The sequence below is a fragment of the Gavia stellata genome, chromosome 6 (genome assembly GCF_030936135.1).
Source record: "Gavia stellata isolate bGavSte3 chromosome 6, bGavSte3.hap2, whole genome shotgun sequence".
NCBI classification, from domain to species: Eukaryota; Metazoa; Chordata; class Aves; order Gaviiformes; family Gaviidae; genus Gavia; species Gavia stellata.
Genome location: NC_082599.1, coordinates 44382830 through 44401873, shown reverse-complemented (window position 1 = coordinate 44401873; position 19044 = coordinate 44382830). Strand labels below are relative to the sequence as shown.

At 40.6% G+C, this 19044-nt stretch overlaps 1 protein-coding gene across 1 annotated transcript in view; it reads right to left on the bottom strand.

Moving 5' to 3' along the window:
- RBMS3 (RNA binding motif single stranded interacting protein 3) overlaps positions 1-3819 on the bottom strand; it is a 714416-nt gene extending 710597 nt beyond the window's left edge. The window contains exon 1 of the mRNA XM_059818611.1: positions 3640-3819. Within this exon, the coding sequence (XP_059674594.1) occupies positions 3640-3819 (180 nt within the window). The remainder of the gene's footprint in view (positions 1-3639) is intronic.
- Between the last annotated feature and the right edge of the window lie 15225 nt (positions 3820-19044).

Here is a 19044-nt window from a genome sequence, read left to right as displayed (position 1 = left end):
TAAATAATTTGTGCTAAATGATTTCTGCAAACCTCAAATATACAGAAGTTTTCCTCAGTAGAAAACAAAGAAAAATGCTCTTATTTGGGTATGCAACATTACATTACGAAATCCATACCTAGGACCAACTTTTGGAGGACTTGGGGGCTACACAGTACTTTGGAAAATGGCAACACTACAACACACTGCTGGTAGCTAAGGGCTTGAAAGTTCTAACTCAGGGTACCACCCCTGGGAAAATTCTGGTCATAATGTCAGCTGTGGCAAATGTCACCATAGTCACCTACCTGCAAAGGAACTGCAGAGTTGCCTTCAACTCTCAAAGTGCTCCCTACACCAATCCTTGCAAAGATGCTATCACTCCAATATAAGCTGGAAAGAATCCTCAGTAAAATTTATGGGCCTGCATCCCCTTGCACCAAGTGACAGAGCGGTAAGATGGTGTGACAGCCCACCGACACAACCTGTCGCAGGCTTCAGCTGCACCTCCAGATGGGAATAAACAGGCAGGATTGCTCGTCGTTCTCTCCCCCAGTTACCTGCTTTGCAGTACTGGAGAATGTCAATGTGCTGCTGTATATAGGGTTAGAACTACATGCTTTTAACTAAAGTAACAGAAAACATTGTAGGAGTGTTGAAAAATATCTTCTGATGTGTTTTGCTTTAAAAGACAAAATAATACCCTTATAGAGCCAATCATCTTCTAAATCTTACACTCTACTATATCTGCTTAATTTTCTCCCACCTAAATGGCAACTATGCTTTAAAGCACCAAGTACTGCATACTTAATAAACTCAACCTTCATGATTTCTCTTCTCACAGATTGGTCAGTGATGGTTTCAACACAGAAAGATATATGGGAGGTAACCTAGGTCTTCCTCCAAAAAAGCACTTAAGCATACACTTCAGCATGTCAGCATCCCAGCTGAAGGCAGTGGGATATACTTCAAGTTATGCGCGTTTCACAATTTTATTGAAGTTCAAAGACAAATAAAAAATGAACATACATCAGAAAAAAAATCCAATATCCATATAATTGACACTATGGTAGTACATTCTACTGAAATTCCATAGAATTAGGAAAATACTTTCTTTGGTTAATTCAGCAATGTTCCTTTTGGAGGCAGTGAAAAATATAGCTTTATCAGAGCATAAATTTGACCCAGCTCCATTTAGATGAAAGCAAAACTCTTTTTACCTCCAGTGGAAATGGAGCTTTCAATGATAAAATGTAATACTTTTTATAATTGAAGCATGATCCCCAAAAAAGCAAGTCCTGACAGTGGAATCATGAGATGTTGTAAAATCTTAATAGTTAGTATACATGTCTCAGGAAATCAGGTTCTAATGTCTTTTGCAATTTCCATGTAGATTGCTTACACTTCTAGGATGTATCAGTGTGCCTCTGACATTTGTTTAAGGATCAAATAAACAATGGTACTGTTATTTCAATCCATTTAGAAAGTTCTTATATGATGTTTCCAGCAATACTTGGGTTTTGTTTTGTGGTTGGAATTTTTTTTTCACAATAGTGTTGGATTTTACTATCGATTTAATGGGTTTTCCCCTTCTCATCACATTTCTGGTGCCACTATTTTACCAGATATCTGACATAATTCCACACTAATAAGAAGTACTGATTGTCCTGGGACAGCATCCAGAAAAGACACATACATTTAGGGAGGTTTGAAATATCACAGTACTTCCCAAAAATACAATCTAAAGTAATTGCAACCACCTTGGCAATGGCGAGCCTGGAAAAGCTGATAGTGGATTAAAAGAAAAAGGAATATATCACAGTACTTTAGCGTGGCTACAACTAGTACAAAAAAAGGTAGTACTTTTGTTTCTATGTCCAGAAAATGCTGGCAAATACAGAATAAACCAGTGCAATACTGAGTTATCTGAACACGTTAATTAGCCACACCATAGAGAATCAGGCCTTCTCCAGTGTTCGTTCACCTTCAGTCATACCTTGTTTGCCTTCCGCATGTCCACAATTGATAAAACATTAGACAGACTGTGTCGCACATCAGAAAGTAACTATTGAGCATGGATTTCTGCCGATGGCAGGGTTTTTAAATGCTCAAGGCGCTGGTACAACCAACTCGTGTAAATGGCAACCTTGGCTCTACGTTTCAATTATTTTGAAATAAAAGCATTTTAAGTTCCAGTAAGTAACACAATGCAAGGAAAGGGATCCTAGAAACAATCACACACACACAAATCATTTAGCTATGTACAGCAACATGCAGTCATGACAGAATGAAATATTCATAAACTCAAGGGAGATGAAATTCTGTGTTCCTCTATCACAATATGTAAATCACCAGTTATGATTTTAAAAATAAAGCCCTTGTATCCACCTTATTTAGCTGTACAGGCCCTGTTAAATTGATCAGTCATTCATACTCTCTTTTAATTAAAACAATAGGACAGATTTTACCACACAGTAAGGAACCTAAAAGTATAGGAAGTAAATACTACAGATTCGGGGTCTCCAGTTAGGGATACCATTTTTTCAAAATACCTTGTATTTCTCATGCTAATTGCAACTCTAGTCATGCAAATACATGGTGTGACAGAGTTGTTCCATTAATTTATTGCATTGCTGGTTTACATTCCTGCATTGTGTTACTGTTCTCCTACACATTTCTAACAAAACCAAACTATAGTAAAACTAGTTGAAGAAACAGAGCTCAAATCCAGTACATGGCAATATTTCTTTTTTTCATTTACGCTAGGATTATAATCTGTTTGGGGGTATCTGTCCATTCAGAGAATCATTCGGATTTCGATAAAATAGAAACGGATGTGTTTTACGCTCTAGCACACACGGATCGCTCCTTGCAACAATCGCCGTATCACGATGAAACTTACACATTTGTCAGTCTCTGCCTATTACAGACACAGGAGAATTCATCGGCTTCAATTTGGTAAACCCATGCCGAGAAAAATGAATGGAAATGAAGACGGTGCCCACAGACAAAAGCACTGATCAACGCACTCCGCTGACATTATCTTAATGGCAACCTTTTTCCATCCCATCCTCCCTACTTTCCGATTCTTCCACCAGCGGAGATATCCGCACTGAAGGATGCGATCTGACCCATTTCTGGTTGAACTCTGTCACCCACAGGTTTTCACTCGGCAGCGAGCAGCCGTCCCCCGATCCACAATGACACAGCAGGGCTGGAGGGACACGGCGCCCGGACTCCTGCCCCCAGGTGACTCGCCCCTCGCCGCTGGGTGAAAACCGAGGCGAGGGGAGGGGAGCGGCGGCCCTGCCGGCACTGGCCCCTCGAAGTGAGGTAAACTTTCGCGGCGGTACCTGGGCCGCCGCCCGCGGCGCCGCTCCCGCAGGGCGGGCGGAACAATGCCCGGCGCCCCGGGCCCCGCGGCGGCGGCGGCCCCGCGCCTCCCCGCCCCGCCGCCCCCGTGTCCTCAGACAACCTCCGCCGCCGGCCCCCCGCCTCCCGCCGCCGCGCTGACAAAGGGCGGCGCGGGGCTGCCCGCGGCGGCGCGGCCGCGGCCGGGCGGGAGCGGGCCCGCCGCCCCCGCCCCGCCGAGCGCGGCCCCGGGCAGCCGGCCCCTCCGGCGGGCGCGGCGCCGGCCGGCCGGCGGCGGAGCGGACCTACCTTTTTGTCCTCTTTCTCGCTGCCGTGCCTCCGCTCCGGGTGGCCGCTGTCGGCGGCGGGGGCCGGCTCCGCGGGCTGCCCATCGCGGTGGTGCGGGCGCTGGTGCGGGCAGCCGCCAGACCCCGCCGCCGGGGGGATGGGCTCCGGGCACGGAGAAACTCCCTTAACATCCATCTCCATCTTCCAGTTCACTGTATTGCGAGACAAAAGCAGGCAAACACTTTCCACCACCCCGCGTCTTTCTTGCGCTTTCCCTTCTCTCTCTTCTCTTTTTTTCCTTCTTTCTTTCTTTCTTTCCTTTTTTTCTCTTCCTTCCTTCCTTTTTCTCCCCTCAGGAGGCCGTGACACGCATGGCTCTGGCCGCCGCTGCTGCACCGATCCGGCGGCTGCAATTCTCCCCTAGATCCTCCAGACTTTTGTACCAGCGTGTGTGTGTGTGTGTGTGTGTGTGTAAGAGTGAGAGTGTGTGTGTGTGTGCGCGTGTGCGCGCGTGTCCTTGGTACGATGGCCTTCAATCGCCCCGAAACAGCAAACGCTAACTAAGCAGATCTCTCGCCACGAAGATCAACTCCCGGCCCCAGTCTAATTGTGGTGGTTATTTACTTTACGCTATCTATGTCCCAGGCCCGGACAAGCCCTTCTGGCTGCAGCCCTTTGAACAAAGTTAACTGGAGGGAGCCGAGCCCGGGGAGGGGGTGGGGGCGAGGGGAAACCACCGGGGTTTGACACGGGGGAACTGACAATAACCCGGTAATGTCAAGTAAAAGTTAAACCTCCCCCTTCCTCCCCTCCCCCTCCCCTCTCCACATCCCAGGCAAGCGCAATACAGCGAAGCAAAACAAGCGATTTCAGACCTGTGCAAGGTGCTGGTGGCGAGAAGAGACGCGCATTTACCCGATTGTTGCTTTTATTTTATTTTCCCCTCGCCTCCCCCCCAGCACCACCCGCTATTGCAAATGTGGGCTCCTTGATGTTCATCTCCTCTCCGCGGTCTGAGTGTATGTATGTGTGTGGCTGGAGCTCCCTCTCTCTCAAGCTGCCAGCGCCACGCAGCATTGCACAAGGAGAACTGGAGTAAGGAGAAAAACAAGAGCAAATCCAGGCTGGAAATCTAAATCAGTACCAGCCACCGGCTCTCTGATTTTATCAACACAAATACAAGAAAAGAAAGGAAAAAAAAATCGTCTGTAAGCTGCTAAATCAGTCGTGACTGCAGTGCGCACACGATTATTTTATTCCTCCTGGTAGCTTCCTTCTCAGACTGAAGTTAGACATGGTAGGGAAAAATGCAATCTCATTAAGAGTGTTTTATACCAAACCAAGAATTTCCTTAGTGGCACCGGAGCCAAGCCAACTCTTCAGCTATTCCCCTTTTCATTTTGAAGAGATGAATGGCGAGCGTAGACCCGATCATTCTTAAATCAGGACATCATCAGGTGACCAGTCTGCACTTCTAAATATAACACCACATTGTCCTGAGGAGCAGCTGCTTTGAAAGTTAACTGGGAACATCTACCGAGAGCCTGCAGTGTCAAGATACATATCTGATCTATGCCTGATCTGTCTGGTGCACGTACTGACCTCTCCGATAGCAACTACCCGCTCTGCAGAGATGCTGGGCCACATCCTTAGGAGCTGGTCTGTTTTACACCAGGAGAGAACCTGTCCTGGGGTATTTCGGGCAGCGGGTGACTGTCAGGTATTACATGATGCCCCTTCGTTCCTTGCCTTGGGTTCCCTTATTCCGCAACAGGATTGTTACTGTGGGAACCTGAACACATCTTACTGCAACAATATATTTGGACAAAGGGGAAGGGCTAATCTCGCAATACATTTTAAAAAGTCTTTGTCATACACCAAAGCTGTATTTTAAAAATACACATCTCTAAAGATCCTTTAGTATTATTCTCAAAGCATGTCAAGTATTTGCGGACCCTGCTATCTTCTCAGATCGGTGCAAATAAGCAGCACTTCTATTGAAACTATCAGCATCACTGTCTAAAATTGAGGTAAATAATAAGATAATCAAGCCCTGAATATTGACGTTTATAATCAAATACTTTAGACTACTTACAATAATTTATTTATGATCATTTAAATATAGTCCACATTTTGGGGTGGAGGGATTTAAACATTCTGGATACTCATATAGTTTTAGCCCCGTTAGCAAAAAACAGTAGTAACTGCAGACAGGCACTTTTGGGGAGACCTGTTTGCATAGCCACGACGGCTGCGGAACATGTACAAAGGTGGACTTTGCTGTAGAATTGCCCAGAGCAAAGCAATGAGCCCACGCAGAAGACAAGCCACCCCTCTGTCAGTTCTCCTGCGCAGTCACCACCTCCCTCCACACACGACAAAGCACACAAGGAACAAAATTCTGGGCTCAAGAGCTTTCCCTGTTTGGGTCAAAGTGCTTCCAGTATCACAGGTCAGAAAATGGCAAGATAAAAGTGAAAATAAAAATATCATTCATTCAGGGGCTGCAGCGCACACTTACAAAATTTCCGATGAATGACATAGAAACCTTCCCATGGTGGGTAATACTAAATAATGCTGTTAGAAAATAGCAATTCACAATCTACCATCTCCAGATCTGTACAGTACAATTCAAAGCAAAACCAAACCATCTAAAAATAGAGAAAAGCTAACCCAAATACAAACATTTCACCATGTGCTCTGAAGCTTACTGGAGCTGGACATTGGCAGAAAACCAAGGAAAACTAATTCCAGAGGTAGGGGCCCTTGACTCAGAAAGCTCTGCTCCTAATCCTAGAGAGTTTAACCCCCAAAAGCAATAGAAACTTCTTAGATGGTTGGAGTGAACATGATCATATATAAGAAGAGAAGGGCAGGCCCTAGACTATATGAAAGTCAGTACAAAGATTTGTACTTGGCTGCTGAATTTCAAATTTCCCTTTCTTTCCTTTCTTTTCTCTTCTTTTCCCTTCTTTTCCCCATCTTTCCTCTTTGTGCTGCAAAAGATTTAGCATACTAATGCAAAAATAAAATTATTACAAATAATTCATCACAACAGTGTACTCCCAGCTGTTCTCTGCACAAACCAGCTTTCTACCCAGCTGCTGTTACTTAATGGATTTCAAGAGAATCCTAAGTAGAACGTATTTTGTCAGGTTAAGGTAACAGTCTGAATAATCATAGCAATTTTCTGTGAGAGAAAAAGTGGTCTTCAGGCCAAACATACTTTGAGATACAAAGAGTATCTACAAATCTAGGAGCACGAACAAATTGGACAGGAAAATGAAATCTGAACCAGCAGGCTGAGAAGATAAGAAATACAACCTCCTTCCAGTCTCTTAAGTGGTCCTTCTGACAGGTATTGGCTTCCTCAGGTCCACGCAGAAGCAAGTGAGCTTTTACCCTGAATTATTTTTGGTAAGCACTGAGAGAAAAGTGGGACTACAGACTGTAATAATGCAACAAGCCACAGAGCTGAACAGTTTATCGGTATTGTGTAATGGAATACTGGCAGAAAAGAACCTGGGGTGCTGGTTGACAGCCAGCTGAATATGAGCCAGCAGTGTGCCCAAGTGGCCAAGACCAACAGCATCCTGGCCTGTATCAGAAGTAGGGTGGCCAGCAGGAGTAGGGAGGTGATCGTGCCCCTGTACTTGGCACTGGTGAAGCCACACCTCGAATCCTGTGTTCAGTTTTGGCCCCCTCACTACAAGAAAGACATTGAGGTGCTGGAGCGTGTCCAGAGAAGGACAACAAAGCTGGTGAGGGGTCTGGAGCACAAGTCTGATGAGGAGCGGCTGAGGGAACTGGGGTTGTTCAGTGTGGAGAAGAGGAGACTGAGGGGAGACCTCATTGCTCTCTACAACTACCTGAAAGGAGGTTGCAGAGAGGTGGGTGTTGGTCTCTTCTCCCAAGTGACAAGTGACAGGACAAGAGGAAATGGCCTCAAGTTGCACCAGGGGAGGTTTAAACTGGATATTAGGAAAAATTTCTTTACTGAGAGCGTGGTGAAACACTGGAACAGGCTGCCCAGGGAGGTGGTGGAGTCACCATCACTGGACGTGTTGAAGGAACGTGTGGACGAGGCACTGTGGGACATGGTTTAATGGGCATGGTGGTGTTGGGACTTGATGATCTTACAGGTCTTTTCCAACCTTAATGATTCTGTGATTCTGTGCTTCTGTAATGAAAAGTTTTTGGTACCTTCAACTGACTTGGTACATACGTTGAACTCAAAACCTATGTCCACAGAATAGTATTTGGAGCTGAGGTGGAAGAATGGTGAGCCAGAATCCTGTATCACATGGCAACTGTCTTGGAAGACAATGCATTGAGAATCAGAAAACAGGGAGTTTCACTGGAGGGCAAGTCAATCCACAGCAGGAAGGCTGCGTTTGTAAGAAAACAACATTGTGTTGAATGCTTTCCAGATGTGCCGACAGATTGAAAAAAAAATTAGCATGGATCCTTCACTCATGTTCACTGTGGTAAAACAGCATATAATTTAGATTCTATATGGAATAAAAAAGTACATTACTGAATATGGACTGTCTATTACCAAACACAACATGCATTAAGAATTTCTGAGCCCAGATCTATTGTTCATTTTTCAAGAGAAATGGCATTAAAATATTGCTCGTGAAATCAATACTACAGCTCATTAACACATGGTCTATGATTCTGCATATTTTGCAGTTGTGGGTTGTGCTGTAAAGCAGGTGTAGGCACCTAAATAAATTCCAGAGACACTGACATTCCAAAATGCAAAAAGAAAACCTTTCAAGACCAACTGCATTCTTCATGTCTCAAAAAATTAAAATTAGGAAGTGATGAGACTATGAATTTAATTACAGGCCAAGTATCAGAACAATTTGATTGAAAGGGTCAAAGATTTCTTCTTGTAGAAAACAGTGCCATTTTTGCATTCTTATTCTTGGTTATGATCAGATGATAGTACAACACACTGTGCAAGCCACATGGCAGGGGAATCCTCTGTAGTCCTAATTAATAAGGCTAGAAATGGTGGGAAGACATATACAGATTAAAATATTTACCTAAGATCATAAAGTAGTTCAGTGGCAGATTAAACAGAACATTTATGCCTTTCCCACGGTCCCTTCTTTCGGTCATTTGTTTCAGTTAGCAATTTGTCACTTTTTCTTATGAATAGTTTTAAGTTAGCTGCTCAGAAACTAAATCATTTACTGATGTTTACTTACATAACAACTCTTGTTCAAAGATATTTTCAGGTCCTTCTCAAGCGCATTTGCTAATGTGGATGAACTGAAGATGTTGCATGTCAAATGTACAAAAATGGCTATTACAAGTTAGCAGGATATATGCAATCTTCATAAAAACACAGCTACAATTGTATGAGAGAGCATTCGGCTTTCTGCTACCTCACATATCTCTTGGTTCTGGATTCACCTACCCACTGCATTCAACATTTGAATAATTTTGACCTTTTACCACCCTTAGACAATTCAAATCAAAGGTTTCCTGTTGTCAACGCAAGCTCCTTGGGGCCTCACTCAACACTGTATCTGTCAACTTGCATTCTAGGCTATTTCATTTTTTGCTTGAGAGTTGCAAACAAAGTTGCTTTCTCATGAAGACTCTGACCTTATCAATAATTCCCTGTGTACTATACATTTCAAAGTGGCTGACACAGATGTTCATTGAGTCATTTTCCCCACCCATCGATCTCTGCTTCTGTTCTCTACAGTGCTTTACTGCAAGTATGCAACATTCAGTAACCTGGGGGCTCCTGTAACTTTTGGGATCTATCTATGCAGGTATTTTCTATTTCAGAAAGTCTATAATGATATATGCTTAATAAATGCTATCCTAAAAGACTTATGTTGCACAGGGATATGAAGACATGCTGTGGGTATTCTTAAAGAGTAAAAGTTGAAAATGCTATTCAAATTCCACCATTCTCTACACAGTCTGACATGAAAATAGATACATTACAAGCTGCATTTTCAAAAGCATCTTGTCTTCTAGCTTTCCACCCACAATTTTGATATCCGTTCTCCCCTATATTCTAACATTTTTGCTCACAAGTACTGAAACCACAAAGAATGGCTGCACAACTCAAGCCTTCAGTGACATTTTTTGAGCCTTTTAAAGACTTATCTCCATTTCTTTTTCAGAGCAAAAAATCCTGTAACCCTTGGGAGGTCTCCTGAGCTCCTGCAGCTCCTTTTCCAGAAAGCCATCAAAACAGAATTGATAGACTTCATGACTTTTAAACATGAACATAGCTCCTTGCAGTTTATATTCTACGTAACTGACAAACAAAACTATTCTGGCCACAGCCAGAGCTTCATCTTTCCTTGCCCAAGGTATTGCAAAGAGAGCAATGGCCATGCAGACCCTGCACTCTCTTCCCAAAGCAGTGTCATGATTTGAGCACGTTAAGTATCTGTTCTGCAGGGTGTATGGAAGGCTTTATTCCCCTCAAAATTGCTGTGTGAGATGGAAGAAGAAGCAACTATTTCTGCTGACTTTTCTGAGAGTTGGCCTGGGCTCATAGTTAGTCAAGACATCACTGGGTGGGACAGAAGGCCTAACCTAGCAGACTCAAAGAAAGGAAATGCAGCTCTGAGGCAAATGGATGGGGAGCACAGCCACATAGACATTTGTTTCACAAAATCTGAAAACATCTGTATTTCACTGGGTGATGTTGCAGTCTTCTCAGTTCCTATGGTAAGCCTGGATCTGTGCCAGATTGAAAAATTTGACCTAGTTTTCATTTTTTTGGAAAGGAAAATATCCACTGAGTTCACTTAACTTAGAAAATGGGGAAAAAAGTAATTTGTCATAATAATGATTTGTTAGAAACAAAGAAAACAAAAGGGAGATGCATTAAAACAAGGGAGTAAGAATTGGTCTGTATTATTTCTTTAATGGGTACCAAACCTTCATTGCCAGAGATTAAACTTTCAGGAGCAGACAAAGGCATAAGAATGCTCTACAAGGGATACAACATCTCCAGTGGCAGCCAAGGGTTGGTATGCAAGGACTGGTCCACTGAAGTTCAGAGTCCCACTAACGGGGAGAGACAGAGACAACAAGAATACACGTGGGTTTAGCTCTCAGGCATTTCTGCTTCACCAGCTGACCTGAAGCTCACACACAGCCCCCAGCTCCCCCAGCTCTGCTGTGTAAAGTGCAGAGGAGATTTGTGTAGGAACTAGTGCAGGTCTTAGGAGCACTAACTCCTGTCCCAGTTTCCATGCTATGGAGTGTTCCTACTTGCCTTTATTACTGATATGCCCAGTGGGATCCTAGAGAAACATCCTCAGAGCTGGAACATGCCATGGGGTAAGGAGAGCGCCCAGAACATTTAGGTGTTTAGCTCCACTGATCCCTTTCTTCCTTGCCTTTTTTTTTTTTTTTTTTTTTTTGCTTTCCCAATCTCCTCTCACTGCTTCTGTCCCCTTGTAGTAGAGAGAAGCATAAGGGCTCAATGTGCTAATAGCATCTTCTTTTTTTGTAGCAGGCTGCCTATATACATATGCAAATATAGTTTTGAGCTGGGCTGATGGGTTTTGTTTAAAACTGTCAAAACTGAAGTCTGGAGAATTTTCTTGATGATGATGAAAAAAGATGAGTAATCCATTTGGTAGTATCTGTGTAAACAATATGCACAAAACCACTTTCTTAAAATGTTTCTGCTTTTAATTTTTAAATTAATGCATACTGCTCAATTTGACTACTTCTTCCAACTTCTGCTAACTCTCTGGCCCTGCTGAGATATGCCCCATTCTCTCCTTGTTCCTTCTGTAGATTGGAAATACATTTAAATTCACGAAATTTCTTAGAGGAAAAAAAGAAGCGTGTTAAGCATAGATTAAAGAAACAAAGTATGTTTAAGCATAAATAAGACCAAACACAATTCATTACATCTTCTTAAAACTAAAAATTGGTAACAAGTATGTACATTATCAATTACCCTTCTATGCAACTGCTGGGACTTGAGTTTAGGGTTTTACAGTTTTGTCCACTATATTCAGCTCTTAATTTGCAACTGGCTGAATCCAGTGAGTCAGATAGTATGTATTTAAACAGTACAGTCTTCACCACTTTAATTAATCTTTATGAAAGAGTCTGACTTTGCTGTCTTTGCCTAGGATAAACCTGTTTTGAGGTCAATACTACAACTACAAGGTCGAATGAAGGACTGGGCTTTGAGGGAGAAACACAAAATCCTGAACTTTCCCTTTCCAAAATAATCTTAAATTCCATAAATAATTTCAATATATGCGTACTTTCGAGCTAGCAATGTCTCCTTAATTGTAAAGGCCACATTTTCACTATTTCTGCTTTTGCAGGATCCTATAGGGGAAAAAAACTGTAGTAAAATTTTTAAAGAAACATTTGCTGAGTGGCATATCATACATTTTCCAAAAGAAACATAAGAAATTTTTTTTTTTAAATTTTTCTACCCACAATTGTAGAGTTAAAAACAGACATTTGAACAACTGAGTATGAAGCAAGTTAATGAGGATACATAAGAAGACTAAGATGCAAAAACCTAGGAAATTTATGAAAGGAAAAAACCTCGCGAACAGTTTTCTGACTTTGAATAGCAAACGCAAGAGAGATGAAAGATGAATGCATCAAAAAGAATATCCTTTCGTTCCTTGAAAGAATAGGTTATTGTCTACTTGTATTTCTTGGACACCATCACTGGTACTGCACTCACAAAAAACAATGGAAGACACGTCCCTGCCCCAAGGAGTGTACAATCAAAAAGCCAATGGAAAGATGTCCAGTAATTTCAAAAAGAGTATGATTAGACCCAAAATTAGGCAAACATACTTGAATAGCAATGCCTGCCAGCATATTATCAATAGTTCAGCAAAAGTCAACAGTCAGCCTAACCATTCAAAGATAGATCTTTTGATGACAGATTAAAAATAAATAGACATGGTAATGGATATAAAGAAAATAAACTGAAGTTGCAAGGAAATGTTTTGATGAAAAAGCTGATGTTCTCAGGTCAAATATGCTGTCAACAGGGTATGACACTTAAGGTCTTAAAAAGCACTCAGGGCTAAACTTCAACTCTGTGCATGCAAATCACTGGTGTGTGTGGTTGTTTATCACTGTCACTTGTGCAAGCAAATGGTAGAATTTACATCTGTAAAAGCCCATTTGTGCTTAGTTTGTATTCAGTTAGCACATACAACTGAGGTTTGTATGCATATCTGTATATTTTATCATTTGCTTGCAGAAAAAGTAGTGCTCGAAATTGTACCTGAAAAACAGATGTCATATTTCAAAAATCTGGTTCTGAGTAGTACTCAGCAAAAGCAAAAAAACCCAATACAATGCTGCAGATACAATCTAAGCTATTTCCAGCAATGACACCAAAATAAGATAACACAATTTAAAATCAAACAAACAAGATGCCAGGCGTCATGTAGATGTTAGAGGGTGTTTGTCTGTTTCCTTCCTTGTGTCCTTTAAATGACAGTGAAGTACTTCATAATTTTGACAGTCAATAGGGGTCAGTTAACTTCAGAGAAGTTACTACTCCTTTGCTACAAGCAGGCACAATTCATAACTTTTAGTACTCTTGTTTGATCCTGCCGTGAGACTCATGGTATGTCTGTACTTTACAATGGTGCCAGTCACATAATCAGAAGTAAAATTCCTGCATCAGGACAGGTGTGAGGCTTACTTAGCCAGCTAACGTCTCCCTAAGCCATCTTCAGCACTGAGCTACATCCTTCACCGAATTCTGCACCCCAGCTATCCCAGCCCAATGGATCCCAATGCACTGGGATCCAATGGGCTCTGCCTATTCTCCTTTAAAATATATTATTTCATTAGTTATTTGTGTTTGACAGGATATTGTAATAAGAGCTAGAGAAAATGTATTTAGCGTGAATGCTTAGATTCTGAAACACAAGAGTCAACTGCCAGGGAAAAGCATTGGACTGCTAAGTTGTTCACTGCCCAGTTTAACTCTTGCACTTGCCTCTTAAGAGACATTGTTATCCCTCATACAATAAATCACATTCACCCACAGCCTGTGAGCTTATCTGTTCAGCTATTTGTCTCATTTCATATGAGCACCAGAACTCTCAGCTACAGAAAATAGTTGAAGTCAGAGTCCAATAGCAATCTGAGAGATTATATTTTCACTTCATCAGACACTTAATCTATTCTCAACCTCCAAAAAGTACTTTCCTTTGATCTACCTGTACCTATCTTGACTGAAATTTGGTTTCCAGAGTTTGAGCTCTGGCCCTCTGGGAACACTGTGCCAGCATGTGAAATCTGAGTCCTCACATCATTCTGTGTACATGTAAAAGTAGTCAGGATTCAAGCCCTGAGCAGTAATAGCTCTTAAAGTACCTTGTGTTCTCATGAAAGTCAGTTCACAGCTGAACATAAGATAAACGGTATTCCATCAAAGCAGAATTTAGTATACTTAAAAATGGAATTCAAGTTTGAGAGCTAGAGGGTATGTCCATGAAGACAGAGCCTGTGTGAAGTAGATCTAGTGAATGTTTTCTGGTTTAATGCAAGAGCTTTGTCTGGAAGATAGTCAAGGAGCTAAACAGCTATTATTAGAAATAATAGAGCTGTACATTAACCTGAGCAGGTTTGGTACAGGGAAGACCCCTACCTTCTTAGAACTAAGCAACAGCAAGATGCCTGCTGTTTCTCATGGCATTATCGCACTGATGTCTCACAATAAGAAAACAATTTTGCAGAAAAAAAGAATTTTGTGTGCCTTCTGTGAAATCAATTTGCATTTCTATTACTTTCTAATGAGAAACATTACAGTTTACATACTTGGCTATATTTATGCAGCTTTTATAAGCATGTCAAGTTATCTGTTTTGCTAACCCTACAACAACTGCTGTGGAATAATTATTTGTGTGTTTACTATATTAGGCACTTCTGTCGTTTCTAAAGCAAATTAGAAGAAAATTAGGAATTGACATCCTAGATAAGACCAAAAGGCCTCCTCCTCCTGACAGTGCCCAGTGCCAAATGCTCTTCAAAGGAAAATAAATAGGCGAAAGTATTGAATAAGTATGAAATAACTAGTCTGTACTAGACATTTCCTCTTAATTCCCACCACGTTGTCATTAATTTATGCCAAAAATAACAAATTTTATCTACAGTGTAAAAAACATTTCTTACTGTAACACCTGTAACTGTTAATGTTCTCTTTACCCATATAAAGAGCTAATACTCTAAGAATCTTACAAGGCTTTTTAAAAATCCAAAATAAGGTACAGCAAAGCAAATGCAAATCAGTAGACCTTACTTTTTCAAACATGGCTAATGACTCAGTATTGTTTAGATATGCATTTTGATTTTTACAGCTGCATCTTCCAGTGCAGTGCTATCAGTCAGACTAAAGTTCTGAACAATCTGGTGATTCTACAGTCCTGTGACATCTAATAGCTGATTTATTTTTTTTACCTGTCATAACAACATAACAATCTATTTAAGGAGAACATTCAAGCTCTTATTTAAGATTTGCCTCCTACTAAAGAAACCTGTATTCTGGGACATGATTCAGAGGGATGGGAGGGTTAAATAAGTACAAGCAAATAATACAGCCTTTCGGTCCTTCTTTCTCAACAAACTAGCTTCAAGAATGCCAAGTTGAGAACTTTCTTATTCTCTGTTTAGAAAATACTTAATATGTTTGAAGTATATCTGCAGCATACACAAAAACAAAGAGGACAAGAAAATATTAAAGCTAATCTCTATTAGCTTCATTAAAAAACCCCATTCAGATGACCTTCTGTATTTGTGCACTTAAACATATGAGTATATATCAGTATATAAAGCACAAACATATATAAAGCATGTATTTCTGTATTATACAGACACACCTACACCCCCATATGTGAAAAGGAATAGAGGGTAGACAGCAAACAAAACCATCCCGGCTTCTTAGCTCAGTCCCATTTGCCGTGTTTCAGGATGAACTAGAAAAGCATTTACAAACAAGAAATGCTATGGCATTGGGAAAACGTAATAGTCTCAAGAAAAAGAAGTGTTTATCAATGGAAATTGGAAAATTCCCTTGAAACGCAAAGGAGAATTGAAAGCAGTCTCCAGGGGAAAAATCAGAATAAAATCTTGATTGCTGAAACAATTCTAAAATGTTAGAAAAAGAAATTAATCTGAGCAGAAACTCGCTAATTGGTGTAGCTGATTATGGACAGGTATTAAAAGAACAGCAGCCTGATTCACAGAGCCAAGACTAAGTTTAAATTAAATGGACACAGCAGACTGGCTGACGAACAAGTTTATGATTCATGAGTAGCAGACAGAAGAGAAAGAAATTGAAAGTATGTAGGACCATATTGGCCATACATGCCCTCAAGTGGAAATTCAGAAAATCTGGAAAGTTAAAATCACAGGTATTGATTTCACTAAAAAGATTAAAAGATACTGCTATATTGGAAGATCTCATTTGGCCAGTTCTGGATAACAAGTTTAGTATGCATTACTTGTCATAGTACAAAAAATTCTTAATTTCTTGAGCTGAAATTTCACAGCTCAGGTCTTCAAGTGAATCCATGAAAGGGTGCTGATTTAGTGCTGGGGTATATTTTAAGAGTTGCGGGGGAAAAATTCTCTGGAGTAATTTCTTTTTCAAAAATGAAAACTTGAATTTTTGGCACAGCAAGCAAGTTATCTGTACTAGTTAAAATACAAGTCCTTGTTATCTCACTAATACTTGACTAAGAGATTTTGTCTTCAGGAGGCAACTGAAAGGAATGTGATGTAGGGACAAAGTAATAAAGGACAGACTTTACGACTAATGGTGGTGGTTTAATGAGTGAAATCCCTGTTCTTCTTCAGAAGGAGTTTTATATCAATAAACATTTTCTCTACACTGAAAAAATAGACATTTCAAAACAAAATAGTTCAAAGAGGAGCAAAGTTTTTTAAATTTCTTTTTAAAGCCATCATTTGGATAAAACAGTTTCCTCTTAATGTTCAGGTGCTCATTGGTAATCAAATTTTGGGTTTACTTCTCATCGTTTAACATCTCTAATAACGAGGATGCACTCAACTTTGTTTATTATCTTGAAAACTCTTCAGTTGTCTTTAAGTTTTAGGAAAAAATATTCATCCTAACTGCAAAAGATAATTAACCCATTCAGTTAAGTACAATTAAACGCTAAAGGAAATGAAGTGAAATTACATGACTTAAACTGGCTTACAATTAGAACACCTTAAAAAAATCCTCACAGTGATATTTCAAGCTTTTCACACAGTCTGAGAAAAGTTGTACCTCATATGATATCCAAAGGGATTAAGATGGATTCAATTTTTATAGACATAAGACAATCAAAGGAAAACCTTTTAGAAGCTTTATTGGAAGGCTTCAGAAAGAGGTAAATACAATCTAGCTTCACAGAATTCCAGCTACCAGAGGATGATATAGCCTATTTGTAAACAAATGGTTATTCATTAGCTATGATGTCCAAGAGATGAGGATTGCTAGGGATTTATGAGTAAGTCATCTATCTCGTTTCTCCGAGTCGTGGCAATGACTCAATTTTCCTAGCTAGAGTGCAGTTTCAGTATGTTCCACCGATCTTGCAATAGACTTCATCACTTGGATGGGGTTTTTTTCTTAATTCTAAGCAACAGTGGTCATAAGACATGATATCTGTGGGGAGCATTTACCATGACAAAGCATTGCATACTTAGCAGAACTGTAGTCAAAATACTCTTCTCTACAAAACTTCATTTGTAATTTTATGTAGAAGTAAATATCAGTGCTTAAATAGCAAGCAAGAAATGGTAAATAGTAAAAAAAGAAAAGTTTTAAAGTTGCATAATAGCCCAGTTAGTGCTACTGTACAAAGGCAAAGAAAACAACCGAATGCTTACCAACACAATCAAAGTTTGTAAATACAGAACACCATGCGGTGTGTGGGAATGGGTCGATTCCTGTCTCCAGAGGTCTAGTAAATTGGGCAACATAGCTGAATGACCAGAGAGAAATTTACTGAGTTTCTGTCCTTAGTCCTTGCAAATTTCTCATTCTCATTCTCTGAACTTTTTCCAGGCAGCTGCACTTTGAGCTCACACATACAGCCCTGCCTGTCTTTTAAGCTCTATGTGCTTGAATATGTCTCAAATATTCTCCTTCCTTAGATATTCTGATTTAGAGTTTCGCTCCTCAGAGACATGGGATGACAGAAACACAAAGCTTGTAGACTCTTAAGGGTATTCTAAGAATGACCGATCCATATCAGGTTTCAGTGAAAAACTTGCCATTATGAATTTTCTATGAAGTAAGTATATGTTACGCATAAAAGCCTAAAGAACAGTAAGACTACATTTGGAAAGTCAGTGCAACTTCCTAGCTTTTAAAAGCAAAAATTATAAACAGAAGTTACATCACATGCACATACTCGCAACTGGTTTGAGTTTTTAGGTGCAGCACAGACCTCTGACATGCAATCGAGAAAAGTATTTGAGTAGTGAAAAGCTGTCACTCTTCTGTGAATCAGCCACAAGAGGCAGGCGAGATACGCATTTCATCTGGACTACAGAATTATTACCTGGCAGGAGCAAAAGAATAGTTCTAGGGGGCAGGCAAACATAATACCTATCTATCATTTTCCAAACATAAATCCTCCACTGGTGCTATTTCCAGTACATCCATATTAGTCATAGATTCCTTGCTGGCCTTCCCAGTCAAATAATTCCTTCCTGAGATCCAGACTGTTCCCACTCCTCTCTATTATTCTTACATTTTAACTCCACTTTTCTTTGTCTTCATATCTTTTGGCCAATAATTTCAGTTATTCTCTCCTTTGTTGTCTCCATCTTTCTAACACTAAGATCCAGCTCCTAATGTTCCACTTAGGCAGTTTTCTTTTTATTGCTGTGGCATCAGCAGGGGTTCTTTGACACACAAAGAGAGATAATCTGCTACAAACTCTGTTCTCCAAACCACAATACTTGTCAAAGAGAGGAGGAATTGCACAAAGTCCCATTCAGTCCCTTCAGTCCAGGCAAGGAGCAGACCCAGTGAAGATGAAACTTTGGAGAAGATAGCTGCCAAACCCTCATGGCTAAAAACATGGAGGCTTTTTCTATTTTTTTTCCCCAGCAGGTTATAAATGCAAGCCAAATGTAGGCAGACTTTCACAGGATAGCTCATGCCAAATTTTAGGCCGCTGCTCCAGAACATGAAGATAGTACAGTTTCCTTGGTAATTGTAAACATTTTTCGTAGGGGCAAAAATATTTTCTTATGAAACGTATTGCGAGGCATAGATGTGCTCTGCTTGCTTAAGCCTTCCAAAACAAGTAAAGAACTACATGCATTTCAGCCTGAGGCAGACACCTGCCATGGAAAACTTCAACTTGAGTATTTAAAATTTAGCAAAATTGTGTTCTATCTTAAGAC